The sequence below is a fragment of the Nelumbo lutea genome, chromosome 1, assembly GCF_056320005.1.
Source record: "Nelumbo lutea isolate HS-2025 chromosome 1, American lotus-T2T, whole genome shotgun sequence".
Lineage (NCBI taxonomy): Eukaryota > Viridiplantae > Streptophyta > Magnoliopsida > Proteales > Nelumbonaceae > Nelumbo > Nelumbo lutea.
In genome coordinates, this window is record NC_142684.1 from 166,253,383 (window position 1) to 166,271,447 (window position 18,065).

At 35.6% G+C, this 18,065-nt stretch overlaps 2 protein-coding genes across 9 annotated transcripts in view; both read left to right on the forward strand.

Moving 5' to 3' along the window:
- Positions 1–6,436, forward strand: part of LOC148878954 (CwfJ-like family protein) — a 72,496-nt gene extending 66,060 nt beyond the window's left edge. Inside the window, exon 10 of the mRNA XM_088960297.1 lies at positions 5,565–6,436. Coding sequence (XP_088816423.1) covers positions 5,565–5,894 — 330 coding nt within the window. The 3' untranslated portion in view covers positions 5,895–6,436. The remainder of the gene's footprint in view (positions 1–5,564) is intronic.
- A 4,187-nt stretch (positions 6,437–10,623) lies between these two features.
- LOC148878959 (uncharacterized) lies at positions 10,624–17,860 on the forward strand. 8 transcript variants are annotated; one of them, XM_088960303.1, is made up of 8 exons: positions 11,038–11,173; positions 11,239–11,282; positions 11,385–11,453; positions 12,393–12,481; positions 14,005–14,255; positions 14,382–14,673; positions 16,652–16,804; positions 17,012–17,860. In XM_088960303.1, the coding sequence occupies exons 4-8, from the start codon at positions 12,455–12,457 to the stop codon at positions 17,390–17,392; spliced, it is 1,104 nt and encodes a 367-aa protein (XP_088816429.1). In that variant the 5' UTR covers positions 11,038–11,173; positions 11,239–11,282; positions 11,385–11,453; positions 12,393–12,454; the 3' UTR covers positions 17,393–17,860. The 8 variants fall into 8 exon arrangements, with proteins under 8 accessions (XP_088816425.1, XP_088816431.1, XP_088816424.1 ...); XM_088960305.1 differs by lacking the exon at positions 11,239–11,282 and having other exon boundaries at positions 10,661–11,173; XM_088960301.1 differs by lacking the exon at positions 12,393–12,481 and having other exon boundaries at positions 10,674–11,173.
- Positions 17,861–18,065: the final 205 nt, after the last annotated feature.

Here is an 18,065-nt window from a genome sequence, read left to right on the forward strand (position 1 = left end):
ACTCCTTATCCCCTTCCACATCACTAATGAGTTTTTCAACTTAATTTAGCTTCCTTCTTCTTTACTTACTTTATTTTGAGGCTTCTCTTCTTTTAATTTTTTCCGCTTTCAACCCCATTTTACCAGCCAGGTCATCACCGGGTCCCTTACACTCTGATCTTCTTCACTTCTTTTACTCTTTTCCGCCTCCTTTTCTTTCTTCCCCTTAACTAACACCCTCCCAATCTCCTTACCTTTCGAACCTTCCTGTGATTGATTCCCTCTTGATGTTTCTTTTTCCCTATTTGTATCCAACCCCTTATTAGTCATTGTTCCTTCCTTATTTTTCAGCAATTTATCACCCCTATCCTCAGGAGCACCCACCCCTCCTCCCTTATCACCAATTGTCTCTTTCTCACCCACTCCACCTTCTAATCCCTTAACCATCTCTCCTTCTACCGTCAAGTTCATGGGCAAATCGGAGCCGAGGATGGGAGCTGAAGAATCTGTAGGACCATTAAAACACAGATTAGTATCAAAAACTAAACCAACAGAGTTGCAGAGGTTACTGGTGAATGGCTGAGAAGTAAACACGGGGTAGTTTTAGTAACAAAGACTTCGGTACCCTGCTCCTTTTGGTGCCTCTCCATGCCCCTACTTTCAGAACTAATTAATTGGGAAAGCTTTGAAGGTGTATTTGACTTGACCATCTCAGGACTTGTACCCCTGCCCAGATTATCCTCTATAACCTCCTGGTTCCCCTGATGAATCACCATCTGATCATCTTGCTCGTCTCTCGCATGGAATGAGATCCTTACCTCCCTTGGATACCTTTGTTCTCCTCTTGGCATTTTGAAAGATTCTTCAGGCCGCTATCGGTGTTAGCATCAGACCATCATCTCTGTTTTTATTGGAATGGGTTAGGTCTTCTTGTTGTGAACTCTTCTTGTTAACCTTGTCCTCCCTTCCTTCAAAGAGGGAGACAATATGAAAGTCATCATCACTCTCCACGCAAACTTGAACCGTGTCTCCAAAACTTCCGATGCTAGAATCGTTTTCAGAGAAGTCGTTGTCTGAGTCTTCACAGTCTACCCACTGATCATCTTTGTCATCATCCTTCCACTCCTCCTTAGTCCTATCATAGTGAGGATTAGGCTTGTCGTGTTTCATCCACTGCAACTGTGAAGAGTTTGTTCTTGTTTGACAGTCAGGGGTTGATGGGGATGATGATAGAGCAAGATTACTGTCCCCCATTGCATTACTAAAGCCCCAGCACATGCCACTTACGTTATCACGTGGGAGGGTACTAGTTTCTGGTTCATCTCACTGGTTCGACCCAGGTTCCTCTGCTCGAAATCATCTAAAGATTCTGCAAATTGAATCCAGCCTTGTTTCCTTTTCGCTTCTGTTATGCATACTCTTACCATTTCTAAATGCCTCAGTTAGTTGAATAAAGGTACCCCTGTTATTACTCTTCTTCTCCACCAAGAAGCTTTCTTTGCCACAAACCAACACTCCTTTCCAGCCAAGCTCTGTGATTGCAAGGATTGTACCATCGAGAAAACCTTTAAACCAGAAAATCACCTCCCTACCCAAAACTACTAAAGCTCTCTTATCTTCTCTGATTTTAATTGCAGATCCTCCACCGATTTCTTCCAGAAGAAATCTCTTCTTTTCCACGACCAATATCTTCCTCCACTTTGTCGCCAGAAAAAAAACTCTCATTCATTTTCATGTCTCATATTCAAACTCTTCTTTTTCATTAGCAAAATTTTCAACATAATACTAGTTGGCCTACCATCCAAGGTTCCGGTATGGAAGTCAAAATTTTAGTTACTTTATGTATTTAGAAGATGTATGTACAAGGGAAATTGTTTTAAATATAGTTAAAATCAAAAGTAGAACTTAACAAATACAAAGAGGAGGTAAATAATCTTCAGGTGTTATGAAATTACTGTTTTTAAAGCGCAAGGTGCAGGGGCCAATTTGTGCCTGAGGTGCAAGGTGAGGCACATGCCTTTTTGAAGCAAGGCTCATAAATACGAAAAAAAAGCTAAAAATTAAAAAAAGTCAGAAAATTCAAAAAAATGCAAAAAAAGTATTAAACATAGTATTAATAAAAATATAAACTTAAAATTTAAAATAAATGTTTTGAAAAACCTATTATCTAAAATTAAAATAAATAAACATAACATGTAAAGCGTATTCAAATGAAAATTTAAAATTAAAATTGAACTTATAAAATATTTTCAAGCATGTAAAACCCACAATCTCTTTTTTTCCTAAATAAAATCAAACATATAAAACATTCACTGTATGAAATATCAATCAGTAAATGCAATATCAATGCCAGCCTACACATTTGGCTTTTGCTCAAACAAGAGCTAAACTTTGGATATTGAAGAATGTAAGGATGTTCTGTGGTAGTCATATTATGTTGATTTGGAATGTTTTGTCACAACACATTATGATGGTGTAGTTTTGTGTGTCTGGATTCTGGAATGCCCTCCTCTTATCCCACTGCTGTCTTGTTTTATACTTTTGATTGTAAAACAAAAATTTATTGAAAGAAAAGAGAATACAATCAAAGATGATATGAAATCTCCAATGTAGCACCACATGGATATTATCCCCAAAACTGCCTCCCCAAACTGCCTCCCCATCAAAGCAGATATTCTAACCCACAAGATAAATCAACATTACTAAAATACAAAATATCCCTAGATGGACCATCCCCAACCCAATTATCAATTTGACTAACATGCAATGACATTTACCTCCCTAGATGTATTAGGGCAGCCCTCTTATGGTCATTTGGGAGGAAAGAAATGCTAGAATTTTCCAGGAGAAGGAGAGAAGCATTGCTGAAATAAAGGATTGTATACTGACAAGGGCAATCCTTAGGCTAAAAACTACTTATATCTTTGTGGATTAATCTAGTGATGACCTTTGAAGAAGTTGGGCAGCAGTGGCCTCCACCTTATCCAAGAAAAACAAAACACAAGCAAGTTGGTTACCCCCTCCGGAAGGGGTTGTAAAGTTGAACTTTGATGGGAGCAATCAAGGCAATTCAGGACCTTTGGTATAGGAGGGATCTTGAGGAATAAGGATGGCAACATTCTGTCTTTATTCTCAGGTCCAATGGGTTATGGCGACTCTACAAGGGCTGAGATATTAGCTGTGGTACAAGGACTGCAGATTTACAACCAACTTGGAGTGACTAATTTGATAATTGAAGGAGACTCTAAGGTGATAGTGGGATGGATGTTGGACCCAGAAACTGTTGTTTGGGGATATAAGGATATCATCAAAAAAGTCAAATGGCTTACAAGAACCATGCTAGTTTGATTTCAGTGGGTTAGTAGATCGGCAAATGATTTGGCTGGTTCTCTAGCTAAACAAGGGGCTTCAAGGGATTCTCTATTTTTGGCTACTTTGTAACTGTAATCTGAAAAGGGTTGGGTTTAGAACCCTTAAGGGGAGTTTATACCTCGTGCCTCCTCTTAAGGTGCTTCATGCTTGTACTATTTCTATCTCTATTTAGTAAAATATCATTCATTCATCTAAAAAAACAACCAAATAAACACCCCAACAACATAATCCCTCCATGAATCACAATAATCTATATTCCTTTTCGATCCATTTTTTATGGAGATATAATCCTTTTTCTATCAGTTACCTCCATTAATTTATTGCAACAACTTTAGACCATTAATATCATTCCTATACCATCCTAAACAAGTTTCCCTTCTTTCTTGACCCCAGAAAGCTCACACTTAACATTACTAGAAAGTGGAAACAGAGATCCAGATATTGGAAGATAAGTTTCTAAGGCTCCTATGGAGAACAGTTTTGGTTGATGAGCAAAGAAAGCTTCTCTACAGATTGCCTAGGGTTCTCATCTTGCGTTGTCTCTTCTTTCTTCTTATTTGATATTTGTTTCTAATCTGCACATCTACAACCCGAGAGTTGCAAGAACAGTGCTGAGTCACAAAATCCTGCATTAGTCTCACCTCTAGTGGGTTGCTGGCAAAGTTCTGAAAGTGTCATAAATCTTAAAGAAATTTGAATCAATTGAATCGTGATTGTATTAGAAATCATAAGATTTTTCTATTTTAAAAACTTGTAAAAATTAAAAAAAACAGATCATCATCATCATCCAAGCCTTATCCCAACTATATGGGTCATCTACTAAAACAGATATTACTAAAAATCTAATTATATGTTGAAAAGTAATTCTACCCTATTTTTAGGGGTACAAGTCAGGTACCCAACTCGAAGAATTTGCACAAATTGGGCCCAGACCTGTTGGAATTTTGACTAAGTGCTCAACTTGAGCCCAAACAAGTTGCAGGTATGCCTATTTTTAATCCATACCTACCATATATGTACCTAAAAACACAATTTACCCCTTACAGAATGAATAGAAGCTTAATGGAAAGGAGAGGAATAGGGAGGCTATTATTGAAGCAGTTACTATTAGAGTGGTTCATTGGGTGAAATCTCTTGAAATATTTCGAGGATAGCTCTACAGATGATGAGAAGAAATTGGAAGGAAGTGGCTAATTCAGCCCCTGCTAAAACCAAGATTGGTCCCCTTTGGTTTCCTCCAGCCTTTGGTTTTATCAAGCTGAACTTTGATGGAAGTAGTGAAGGTAATTTGGGGCCTTCTGGAATTGGAGGAACCTTCAGAGATGAGGATGGGAAGCTAATGCTCTATTTTCTGGTCCTATTGGTGTAGGCGATTCACTTCAAGCTGAAGTCTTGGCAGTGCTGGAAGGAATGAAAAAGGCAGAGGAGCTGGGATGCCGCAAGCTCATTGTTGAAGGGGATTCAAAACTGGTTATAGGATGGCTGCAAAAAGAGGAGAATGGTCTATGGAAGTTTGCTAATGAAAATGAATGTTTAACCTGCTAGCACAAGGTTTGGAGATTCAGTTACAATGGGTAAAAAGAAATGCTAACTCATTTGTGGATACTCTTGCTAAACAAGAGGTGGGAACAGAACAATTGTTATGGGCTGTTTTGTAAATTGATTTGTGTTTTGTGTTTCTAAGGGAGGGTTAAGAGAGTTCACCCCTCTCCTAGTCACCTTTGTACTTTAATTCTTAATGAAAGCTTCTGTTATTGATCCAAAAAAATGAAGCTTAAAATAATATAATCAAGTTCGACTGGGAAGTCATTTAATAAACAATAGTTCTACACATTTTATCACATCCCTTTAATCTTTACTTGCACTAAAATCTTATGTGATGAATATCCTTGTTTTTAAATGTTGAATTTTCTATATGTATACATGCATACATATACTTTGAATATCCCAGTATAACCCATTTATTCTGCATAAAGAATGTTTTGAGCCTTTAATGTCCATTTTTTCCTATTTCTATCTTCCTTTTTTTTTGTTTTTCTTTAGGCTGAGCAAACTTGATTTCTTCATATATCTAATGAGATGTCTTTTCTAGATTCGCTTATGTTATATTTCTTTTGTCTTGTGCTTCTTGTTTGAAGAAGAAAACTTGATTCTTCTTAGTAAAGTACGCATTTCTTGAAAAAAAAATTGTTCCTTTTTTATTTTCTCTCCAGGCAATTGATGAAGCTGAGGATGAGTGGAGTCAGCATAATGCAAAGAAGCTTATTGACACAAGTGATAAGGGATTGCGTGGTTCAATCCCCAAGGACTTTCCTTACTTCCATGTTGAGTTTGGTCTAAATAAGGGTTTTGTTCATGTGATAGATGATGAAAAACAGTTTAAAAGCAGCTTTGGCCTAAATGTTATCAGGGGAATGTTACGGTTGCCGGAAGAAGACATGCATCGTCACCGGAAACATGAGTCGTTGGAGGTGCAAAGGCAAGCAGTTGCAAGCTTTGCACGAGATTGGGAGCCTTTTGATTGGACTAAACAGCTGGACTGAGTATCAAGTCATTCATTCAATGGTGTATAGCTTAACCATGTTTTTGTTCTTTGGTGATTATTCTACGATGAGGAAAAAAGCATCAGATGCATTTGAAGGCGCATACAAACTGCACTCTTTAGAATAACCTCTTATTGTGTCTCCTGATTTCTAGAAAAATGATTACAACTACATTGATCATCAGCCATGTGGATTGATCTTCTGGGGTTGAATGCTTTGGTTCTGCCTACAGACTAATTGATGCACAGCCTTTCTGGTATCTTTGCTATAATCTTGAGGCCCAGATGTGTTCAGTTGTACTTGTAGAGGAAGAACATTGCTGCAATATGTAAGGTGAATGTGGGGTAAAAGTGGGAAGAACAATATTTACTAGTTGAGAGAAATTTTAACATCAGTCAATCTATGCATCTTCTTTGTGGATCATATAGGGGAACTGGACCAAAGCAACCTTGTAGCAGTGTATGCATCATATTTGCTATACATGTCCTCTCTTCCATTTCTGTTGTGATATATATACAAGCCTTGTACTATATTTGTGTCTAGGATGGTGTGCCTTTCTATGGTGGAGTTTTTCCCCCTTGCCCCTTGTTAGTCATTCTTTGTTTACCGACAAAGATTATGGTCTAATATTAGAAGGTTTGAATTTCTTCCGTACTTCAAAGTGAGTTTACATCGCTTTTTGATTCCTGTTGGGTGGGGCTTATTTTGTTGATTCACGGGAAGGTGTAGGGTTTGACCATGGTGAATCCTAGCCCACTTTTAGTTTTGTTTTTTGGTATACAGCCCACCTTTAGTTGGTAAGCTAGGGCTTATATTTGTTTTTTTTTTTTTTGTTTATAATGGCAACATCTTATTGAGCTTCTGGCTGAAGTCCTGGCTCAGACCAGTTTTTAGCAGGTAGGAGTACGATATGCGAATTGAACATTGTAGTCCTTAAATAGAAGCATAATATTTTGTTACCAGTATTTTTTCTATGATGTCTCAATCCTCAAGACTGAATGCCTTCGGCTGTAGGACTACAGCTTCTTGTCTTCCAAAAATGCTCTCAAATGCTCTCTTCCATCGTCTAGATGCTTTTAAAATCCATGTAGAATTAAAATAATTTTTGATTGTAGACAAACTAGTGATGACTGATGGATCTATTGTAGACAATCTAGTGCAAAATAGGCCATTTCAGGAATTTTCAAGGAATTATTTCATTTCTACTATATGATAATACATGTGATGACTGATGAATAAGATGGATCGAATACCAAATTTAAATGCTATGAAAGATGAATTAAATTACTCACTGTTTTCTTTTTTCCAAGAGAAATATTCTTGATAATATGGCACGTGGTATGCATAGAAAAATAGGGCGTCAAATTTTTATTGTTGATAGTTGATAGTTGATAGTTGATACTATAGGCTATAGCTGTGTAGCATGTTGCACAATATAGATGAGTATCAAAGCAACGAATTCACATCTTTCATGGGGCGTCAACTTTTTATTGGATGTGCTGTGGGGCGCTAATGTGATCTTATAACACAATTGAGCATGCATTGGGTACGTCTCCTGTAATTGTCATTGGGAGTTCTCAATGCACAGTTTGGATGTGCTGTGGGGTGTCAATGTGATCTCATAATAAATTTATATCTGCGCTTCACATGCACATCTGAGCGTTCATTGAGAACATCTTCTGTACTTGTCATTGGAAGATGTTGCCATGAATGTATGATTTGGATGTGCTGTAGGGCGCCAATGCAATCTCCAGAACAACATCAGTTGATACACTGATATGTTACAAACAGCAGTGGAAAATTTGCCTCTTATAAGAAAGTTTCTAGAAACCTTCTTTTAGTTTTGAAACTTTGGGGGAGAACTCCATATACTACATTTAAAGTTGAGTTTTTGAAACTCAAATGAGTTTAGGATCAACTTGAGAAAAAGACATTTATTTATTTATTTGGTAATTTTTATGTTAAATTAATCTTATTTATTTTCAAATTATTTACATGTTTGAATAATTGGCATGCATAAATATACTAATATTTCGTTGGAAATATGAGATTCGTTGCTATTATAAGTAGATATATGGATTTTTTGAAAACAATTTTATATTAAAAATTAAAAAAATAAATATAAAATAACTAATTTAATAAGGAAAAGTTTCATACATGCATGTGCTTTGTGTCTTGCATTAATTGATTTTCTGTCATTATTTTTCATGGATAATCTAAAATTTTCTTTAAAGTAATACTATATAATTTTTACTTAAGTAATTATTTAGTTATATTATTTAAAATAAAAATAACAATTATGCATTTTTAGTAGATTGGAGCACACTAGTCGGTGCATCATTTTCATAGTCATTGGATAATATCTATATATTCCGGTACATTTATTGCAATGAAATTCTTCATAGGAACCATTCATCTTGACGACATATTGAGGTTTGAGAATGATGGGTCCATCGAGGCTTATAAATGGTTGTACTTGAGAATGGATATTTTCATCATTTTGATATCTATTGTCACCAATCCATAGAATCTTAGATGGCAGCTTAGTAATTTTAATTTCATTATCGACTCTTTCAAGGGTTAGGGGGCAAAATGATGGAACCTACAACTTTGGGTTGATTACCAATTGAGGGTTGGCTGGTTGGTGTGTTAGTTGGTTTGTTCTAGCATTGATGTGGAATCAAATCCTGCAACTAGTACTTTGGGGAAAGGGGGAGGGGGCAATCATGCATTTTCAAAGGCAATAAGTGTGTTTATATCATTTTTTCACTTTAGCCTTAAATGTCACACCATCCCTTGTTTTTTATTACTTCACTTTTTGTTTTCAAAAATTACCCCCAAAAACTTCTTCCTTTCACATATGCTACGATTTGAAAAACCTATATAATTTATTATTATATTATTATTATTATTACTATTATTATTATTATTATTATTATTATTATTATTATCTATGTATTACTTAATTGCTTTATTATCTACTAATATTTATTTTATTATTCATTAAATTATTTAATAATTACTTTTAAAGGTGTATTGAAGTTGGTGAACTTTTCTTGGCTCTAAAGTCTGAATGGGAATGCTTTGAAACCTGAATGTTGAGTTTTGAAAAATGACAATTGACCATTTTAACCATGGATAAGAGAAAGTTTGTTTAATTATTTAACAAACAATGAACAATTAATAAAATGAATATAAAAAGTATAAATAATGGAATTAATAAAAATCACGAATAAATAAATATTTTTAAAATTTGAGGTATTAATTAATCTTTAAAATAAATAGTTATACAAATATTATTTAATTACTCTTTTATATACTTATTTTATAATCAATTAAATAATAATTAAAATTTATGTATTTCATAATTGATTAATTAAAATAATAAATTATTAAATAATTTAGTGAATAATAAAATAATTAAATAATACACATATAATTAATGAAATAATAATAATAATAATAATAATAATAATAATAATAATAATAATAATAATAATAATAATAATAATAATAATAATAATAATAATAATAATAATATAGGTTTTTCAAATTGTAGTATATGTGAAAGGAAGAAGCTTTTGGGGCTAATTTTTGGAAAAGAAAAAGTGAAGTAATGAAAAACAAGGGAAGATGTAACATTTAAGATTTTAGGTAGTTTGACTTCTAACTCTATAGCTTTAAAGTTTAAGATTTATTTACTTGTTGGTTTTGATTTTTTTTTTCTTTTTTTAAATGGGAAAAGTGACATCTTAGATTCTATAAAACAATTCCTAACTTAAATTAATAGATTTTAGGTCTTCAAAGCATGTTAAAAAAATACAATTGAAATGCTATAGGTTAGGTCAGGTTGGTATTGGGTTTGACCCTATAGGGTTGGGTCGGGTTAGGAAATTATGTATTTTAAGGCTGGTTAAGTCTGATTTAGGTTGAGGCACTATAGGGTCGAGTTAAGGTTAAGGCAAACTCGTGCCAAACCCGACCCATTGACATCCCTAGTCCCCGGAACTTTGCTTTGTCAAAAAGTAAAAAATTCATCCCATTCTAGCACTTTGCTCCTATCCCTCTAAAGGGTTGATAATGAAATTAAAATTATTAAATTGCCATCCAAGATTCTATAGATTGGTGATAAAAGATATCAAAATGATGAAAATAACCATTGTAAAGTACAAACATTCTTAAGCCTTGACGAACTCATCATTCTCAAGATGTTAAGATGAACATTATTGGAAGAAAGTTGAGAAAACGTGCTAAGAATTAGGATTTTAGAAAAAAACAAGTCAAAAGGGGAAAATGATCTCATAAAATAACATAGGAATAATCTGGAACTTAGGAATATGTAATGGAATATTCCATAAAGTTAAGGGATGGTAAAGGCAAAGTGCCGGAATCCTGAAGTTCACGAATCACGAGGTCATTATTGCAAAACAAACTTTTAGGGCGTTAAATATCATTACCGTGGTTTTGTAATTTACCAATAGGGGTGATAATTATGAAAAGGATTATAGGCTAGGCCCAGGTCCAGTCCGGTTTGGGGTTCCGGGCCTAAAATATACGCCCGAGTCCAGGTCTATACAAGCAGGCTCGGGTCAAGTTGGGCCTGATTTTGGATTTATATCTTTCATATAAAATATTATACATACACAATATTATATATATAATATTTTATATTAAATAATATATAATATATAATATTTTATATTAAACGATCACCCCTATTCTTTTGGTAGGTATCACATAAATTGAATAAATTGTATACTTATCCAAGTGTTTTAAAAAATGCTCACAAAGAGTCTCTGGCTTCAGCCTCTCTGAACTTCAAACAAATGTCTGAAGCTTCTCATTTCCATGTATTATTGACATTTCCCTCCCTCTCCTCCATTCTCTAGTACGCACAGACTAGCGCTTTTAGATTCTCAATGCATTTTCAAAGCCTGAAGCTTCCCATTTCATTCAGCTTTTCATCTCCACGATCTGGATTCTCTCAAAACCCTCGAATCATCAATCGTCTCTTGCTGCCAGTATCGGCGAAATATGGAGCTCCTTCGATTAGTAACTGCTACATCTTCGCTCCGAAGAATCGTCCCAGTTCCCCAAGCCTCGTGGACGGTCGTGGAGAAGAAGATAGATTGAAGAGTACATTTGTCAAGGAGGTCGACGTCGTTACTCTTGGTAATCTTTGCGTTGACATAGTTCTCAATGTCCCGAAGTTACCGCCTGCGTCGTTCGAGGAGAGGAGAACTTACGTGGAACAGTTAGCGGCCTCGAGTCCCGATAAGGTTGTTTTTACTTATTTGCTATTTCCTGGTTTTTGATTCAAGATTTAATACGTTTCATGGAACAGTTTTGTCTTATTGGTTGCTTGGGTTTACGCTTTGGTACAATCGGGTAAATGCTGCTAACTGTTTTATTCGATCTTTTTTAGAAGTCAAATTTGGAAAATGTGACTTGTTGAAGTTTGAGAGTGCTCATTAATGTGCTTTATCCCAGATTGGGATGGTGAGCAAGTGGTGCAATATGGGGATTTTGGGTTTGATCATTGCCAGTATTTCTTCTAAGGTAGGTGCTATTCTTCTTGATCTAACAGGTACTAGAAACCATATCTGCCTCATTATATGATTATCTTTTTGAAGGAATTCAAACTGGGGTTGAGTGATAAAAATAGGATATTATCTTCAAGTATATTGTGGTAACTGAATAATGTATAACGTTTACTTACGGAAAGTAATTGGGCAGACTAAGAGCTAATGCTCTTGATGGTTTGCAAAGAACTGCCTTACATAGAGAAAGTGTGAGCATGAACTAACAATTTGAAGTTTCCTTCAAACCCCCCACTATTCAACTAAAAACTAGCAATTTGAAATTTTGAAAGAAGAGATTGCCAATGGATTTACAGAGAGAGCCTTGTATAAGTACATAACCGAAGACAAACTTGAGTTTGACATTTTACACTAAACATGGGGTTATGGGACTGGATATATCACATTGCCATTTTTGTGATACAATTGGACATTCAAGTGCTTATCTTTTTTTTTTTTTTTTTAATTTTCTTCTGGGCATCAATTCTATGATTGTGTTCTATTCTAGTGTAAAATTTTCTTATAATTTACAAACTGAGATTTCATGAGTCATTAAGCCCTTCTTAATGGTGTTAAGACATGCAAGTAAACACCGAATTGGTATGCTCATGTGTGTAAAACCTTCATTGAACCACTCCCCCCCCCCCCCCTCAACAAAAAAAAAAAAACGATTTACGCCACTCAACTCAATTGTTAGTCAATATGGGTTTAACTGTTTAGGCTGTATTTTTCTTAACCAGTCAGGCCTGCCTTATACCAACTGGATTCAACTAGAGTATTTGACATGGTGCACCCACCCACACCCAGTTAAGACAATAGTTGTCTCAGTGCCTGACTAGATGCGTTTTGCAATGTTAGATTGTTGAGATGGTAAAACTCAAGGGTTGTAACATCTGTTCTCTGTCATCACCTCATTCAGGTGGGTCACTGGTTTACTTCCAGTTTTTCTTGGTACTCAGTTACACTCCTTGTGACAAGCTAATGATGCTGAAAACTGATGTCAGCAAAGTAAGTTATCACTTGGCACTCCTGGACAAGGTGTTCTGATAAAGAATACATCTAGTAAGCTGCCAAGATTTTGATTGTTGAAGTTCCTTATTCTTTAATGCATACAGTTTTTAACTATCATGTGATTTAATATTTAAGAAGGTCATTTGTCATGCTGTGATTTCTAGAAGTTGATGCACTGGACAAACTGTGGACACCTGAGCACTTAGCAAATTGTTGTGTATCAAGGTAACACTGTTTTTTAAACAATCTTGAGTTTTCATTGTTCCATTATATGGTCAACCATCTCTATGTATCTAATAAGGGCAGTTCATTTTGAGTAATTTGGTTGTACCAGATACCCAAGCATTCTTGTAATCCTGTACATCACTCAGATGCCAACTTAATTTCTTATTTGGTGCTATTGCCAATCCATGAAGTCGGCATGTTGGAATTCCATTGGTTCTTCAAACCACTTTCCATTGGATTAGAATGTGGCTGGTGTTGTCTGACCCATCATTTTTTTTTTCTAGAGACAACTGAACTTTTGCTTAGCAGTTTCTGGCAGATCAAATTAACTTGGCCAATATCCAATCACCAGCTTATAAGTAACCAAGTTGAGATATACAACTTGCATTTTCTTCCGAATTCCGGTCTAGCCATCATGCGTTTGGAAAAAAAATTCAGCCCATGTTTTCCAAACATCCTCAAACAGTTCATCAAGAAAATTTGTTGTTCTGCACTTTATTGTTGATTTGATGGATTTGAGCAAAGTTTTCAATCGAGGAAACTCAAGAGAGCTTAGCAAGCTCTGGAAGATGATGACATCTCTTCTTCCATGAAAGCTTCCAGTTCATCTACAGGTCTTTTCTTTTTTCTTGTTTACATCTCTTCAGAAGTTTTTGCCTCAAATTTTTATAAATGAAACTATGAAAGGCTGGTAGACTTACTTTCCAAGTTCCTACTAGGCATAGTGTCTAACAACTATTCATCTATTGACTCTAAGAATTGATTTTCTCTAGTTTCATAGTTTGCTGCACAGGATATCAACCCTTCTGGCAGTATCATAAGGATCATTTTGTTGTTTTTCCTCTTCTGATTTTTTGCCCATTTTCAGTGTGAGACATAATTTGGCTAGAAATGTAAGTTCTGTTATAACTTTCCCTCTTTTAACTTTTTAAAGTTTATTTATCTAGTTCTTTTTTTGGGTATACTTTACCTGTTATAGCCTCTAAGCGCAGTTTGAATCTTTGTTCACAAGGATCAACTTTTCCTTTGGTCCTCCAAGGAAGTTATGTGCAGAATGCACACATGAATGAGTTTGCCTAATATTTGTAGATGATTTACCTCCTTTGAATTTGGGTAATGCAGTTATTGTATTTTCTTTGCCTGTATGAACTATTTTTTGTAATAAAATATGGATGCATTATTTTTCTTCAATGTGGAAATTCTTAGTTGCAAACTGGAACTATACTAGATGCATTTGTATTGCTACAAATACGCATATGAACACTTGACTGGACATTATGTGTCCATCCTTGCAGCGTTTTTGGGAGGCTGGGGGTAACTGCAACATGGCAATTGCAGCAGCAAGAATGGGGCTCCATTGTTTGACACTTGGCCATGTGGGTAATGAAACTTATGGACGCTTCCTCCTAGATGTGCTTCATAATGAGGGAATTGGTATTATTAGAATGGATAAAGATGCAGATTCAGTTGCAAGCCCTAGTGCCTCCTATGAAACACTTCTATGCTGGGTTTTGGTGGACCCTTTGCAAAAACATGGATTTTGCAGGTACATGAGATAATCTAAATTCTAAAATACATCTCTCCATCATCTGGTGCAATGGTCTTTCATATATTGGTTACTTTGCTTTTTGGATCACATAATTGTCTGATTGTATATGTTGTCCTTTATCAGTCGAGCTGATTTTATCAAGGAGCCTGCTTTCAGTTGGATGAGAAAACTCTCTGGAGAAGCAAGGATGGCAATCAAGAAGTCAAAGATTCTATTCTGCAATGGTTATGGCTTTGATGAGTTTTCTCCCAGTTTAATTGTTTCTGCTCTAGATCATGCTATAGAATTAGGAACTTCAGTATTTTTTGATCCTGGTCCACGGGGAAAGTCACTTTCTGTTGGAACACGTGAACAGCAAATGGCACTTGACCGGCTTTTGAGGATGAGTGATGTTCTTCTTTTAACTTCTGATGAGGTTATCTCAGCATCTTGTTATAAATTCTACTGAGGTTGCCTTTTATTAGCATATCATGCAGATAATAATATAATATACTTTTGACTGTGTTGTTTCATTGTCATCTATGAAAAAAAGTGAAGTCCCATAGCTTTTCCTATTACTTGAACAAACTTATGGAGTCTCATAACTTGCACTTTTTTTTTTCGATAAATAGTCTCATAACTTGCATTTCACAATGCATTTTGTTTTTTTAGTATATCAGTATGATGATAGGGATACTGGTCAATACAGTCAGTACATATGGGATTTCATTTATCTCTATGAAAAATCTAGTTTCATGCAGACTTTATGTCCAAATTCTAGAAGGAATTTCTTTCACTTATTTTTGCTTTTCCCCTTTGAGACACGGTTACATTGATAACCCACCTTTGGAGGGTACATGCCAATCGGAAGGCATCCAATGGGTTGACTCCTCAAAACCCAAGTTCCCAACACTCGAAAACCCTAGCCAAGGTGAGCTACAGCTCAAACAAAGAGAGAACAAAAAAAAATCCCCACAGAAACAGCCCCCTTCTCTTTTATAAGACTTAATGGCTTGTTGGGGAAGCCAACTAAAATATTTACACGTAAGCCCCTAGAATATCCCCCCTATACAAGAAGCCCCTTAGGAACAAATGTAACTTCAACCCCCCCAAAGACAACTTTAATTACAAAAACGCCTGAGGGACCGAAACCCAGCAAAGGTACACTCGACTGCCCCTGACTAGAATCCAAGTTATAAAATGATGAAAATGCCCCTGGACCCAAACTGGTTACAAAGGTACCCAAAACAACTATTTGGGATCCTACTACAAAAAACAAAAAAAAAAAAAAGAAAATATTTACATTTCTCTCTCTCTCTCTCTCTTGGTGCCCATCAATCCTGGACGTGGATATAGGTATAGGTATCCCATATAATATGCTTATGCCATTCATCTATATCTAATTTTGAAGCTAATGCCATTTCTCAAGACTTACATCTTGCTAATTTAATAAAGTTTCTAATATATACAGATTTTTATTGTATAATTTATTAAAACATACTATTTTTGCATATCTTAAAAGTGCTAATGCTATAATGTATATCTGAAGTACCTGTGCATTATCCAGTGCTACGCTAGGCATGTACAGATATCCAAGTATAATATATTGTCAGTTTATCTGCTAACCAATTAAATTTGTTAATTTGAGAAAATAGGTTAGGAATGAAATTTTTTGTGACACTTTTTATGCTGACTTAGAATGGAGAAATGCATAAAACAATTCAACTTGAAGGGGTTTTGAGCAGTTTGAGCACAAAAGGATGAAATCCTCCTTCGTGAGAGGAAACCCTTAGATTCTGGAAATTAGGGTTTTAGCTGGAATTTTGGGGTTGAAACTTGGTAGAATGAATCATAACAGAGGACAATGAAGAATGACTACATTTGAGAGTAATCTGAGTTGGCCTTGGACAAAAAAGATGATAATTTCTCAAAGAGAAGGGCTAAGAAGAACTGAAACAAAGGAAATTGAAAGATAGAAGGGGAAACATGTGGTTTGTCTAGAGGATCCTAAAGAGTCATTTGAAGACATTGTGAGAGTGCTAAAGAATTGAAACAAAATGTCTTGATTAGACATACAATAGAGAACTAGGAATAAGATAGAGAAAAAAAGAGTAAATAGAGGTTTCTGTCAAGGAGATCACACAAGAATTGCACAACTCGGAAATACTTTAAGTTCATTCTTTGTCAAATCATGGCAATATTGAGAAAGAACACGGCTTCTACCAAAAAGAAAGAAAGAAAGAACAGGGCTATGGTTATTGTTCTCCCAAGTCCCAAATTACAAAATTACCACTGTAAAACTTGAGAAAAAAAAAACATCATAACTGCTTAAAAATTTATTTATAATTTAGTGCTTTCCTTGTTCAGTATTTGCTTTCATTTAAATTCAGTCTGGGAATACAAATAATGTGCAGGCTGAACCATTGACTGGAATAGCAGACCCTGTATTGGCTGGAAAAGAGTTGCTAAAGAAAGGAGTGCGTACAAAATGGGTGATCATTAAGATGGGCCCAAAAGGTTCTATTCTGATCACAATGTCAAGCATCTCCTATGCACCAGCGTTCAAGGTAAATCTGTAGTATGTATTATCTGAAACTGTGGGAAGGTGGATACAATGATGTAACTCAACAAACATTTTAATGGATGAGCTATCCAACAACCATTTAGATCCATCCTATTGATCTACCCAGGTTGTGTTTTCTCATATAGGAAATAGTCTGCTTACCTGTAGAATTACCTCTTTGAATTTTCTATTGATGTACTAAATTCTGCAGGTTAATGTGATTGATACTGTTGGCTGTGGAGATAGTTTTGTTGCTGCCATTGCATTTGGGTTTCTTCATGATATGCCCACAGTTAATACATTAGCACTTGCAAATGCAGTGGGTGCTGCAACTGCCATGGGTTGTGGTGCTGGTAGAAATGTTGCCACCCTGGAAAGTGTTATCAAGCTCATGAAGGTTTCAGACCTCAATGAGAAAGAACATTTCTGGAATGAGTTACTCGAAAATGTGGATACTCCAGAGATCTTACTCCTCTCAAGAACTAGGATAAATGGAAGCAACAATCAGCTGAAACATGTCTCCCTGCAAGATGTAGTTTCCGAATTGCTGTATAAGCTTCAAACTGTGCAGGAGAGGGTTGTAACATCTTGATGTAGGATGGAAAGTCACCCTACAACAAAACTGAGTCAGTGATGACTAGAATTACCTGATAGCCTCCATCTTTGCGTTGCAATTGTCGGAGACATAATTTTGGCAGCAAGAGAATAGATGAATGAAAAACATTCGGAGGTAAGCAAAGTTTATTCTCTGTAATACATCATCCGTATTCTGTGGTACAGGAGAGAGGACCCTTAATGGGGTTTTGAGTCTTGAGCTTTGATGAATGTTCCTTTCATTATTTGTTCCATTATAGAACGTATGCCTCTCAAGCATGAATCGTTGTTCTTTTGCATTTTGAGCAGTTGAATAAGTATGACCTGCTTTGATTCGACTCTGGTCATGATTGGGGATAACTAGCTGATAGCATTTCCTTCACAAGTTTATTGGAAAACATGGTCTAAGGGATGTATTTTAATTTGCTCTAACATATATTATAGTCCATAAAGGATATCAGTCTCATCTACCGGCCTACTTGCTTGACTGTTGAAACATGCCGTCGTCAGCTCTTCTCCAAGATCCAGACATACCTTAAGTGGCCTAATTCTTTCTTGACCACTGGAGGAAATAATGCTGTTTATCAATTTCATTGATGCCCATATTGCACGGCATTGATTTTTTTTTTTTTTTTTCTCTCTTTTGGGGGCGAAGCGTTGACCTGTTTGAT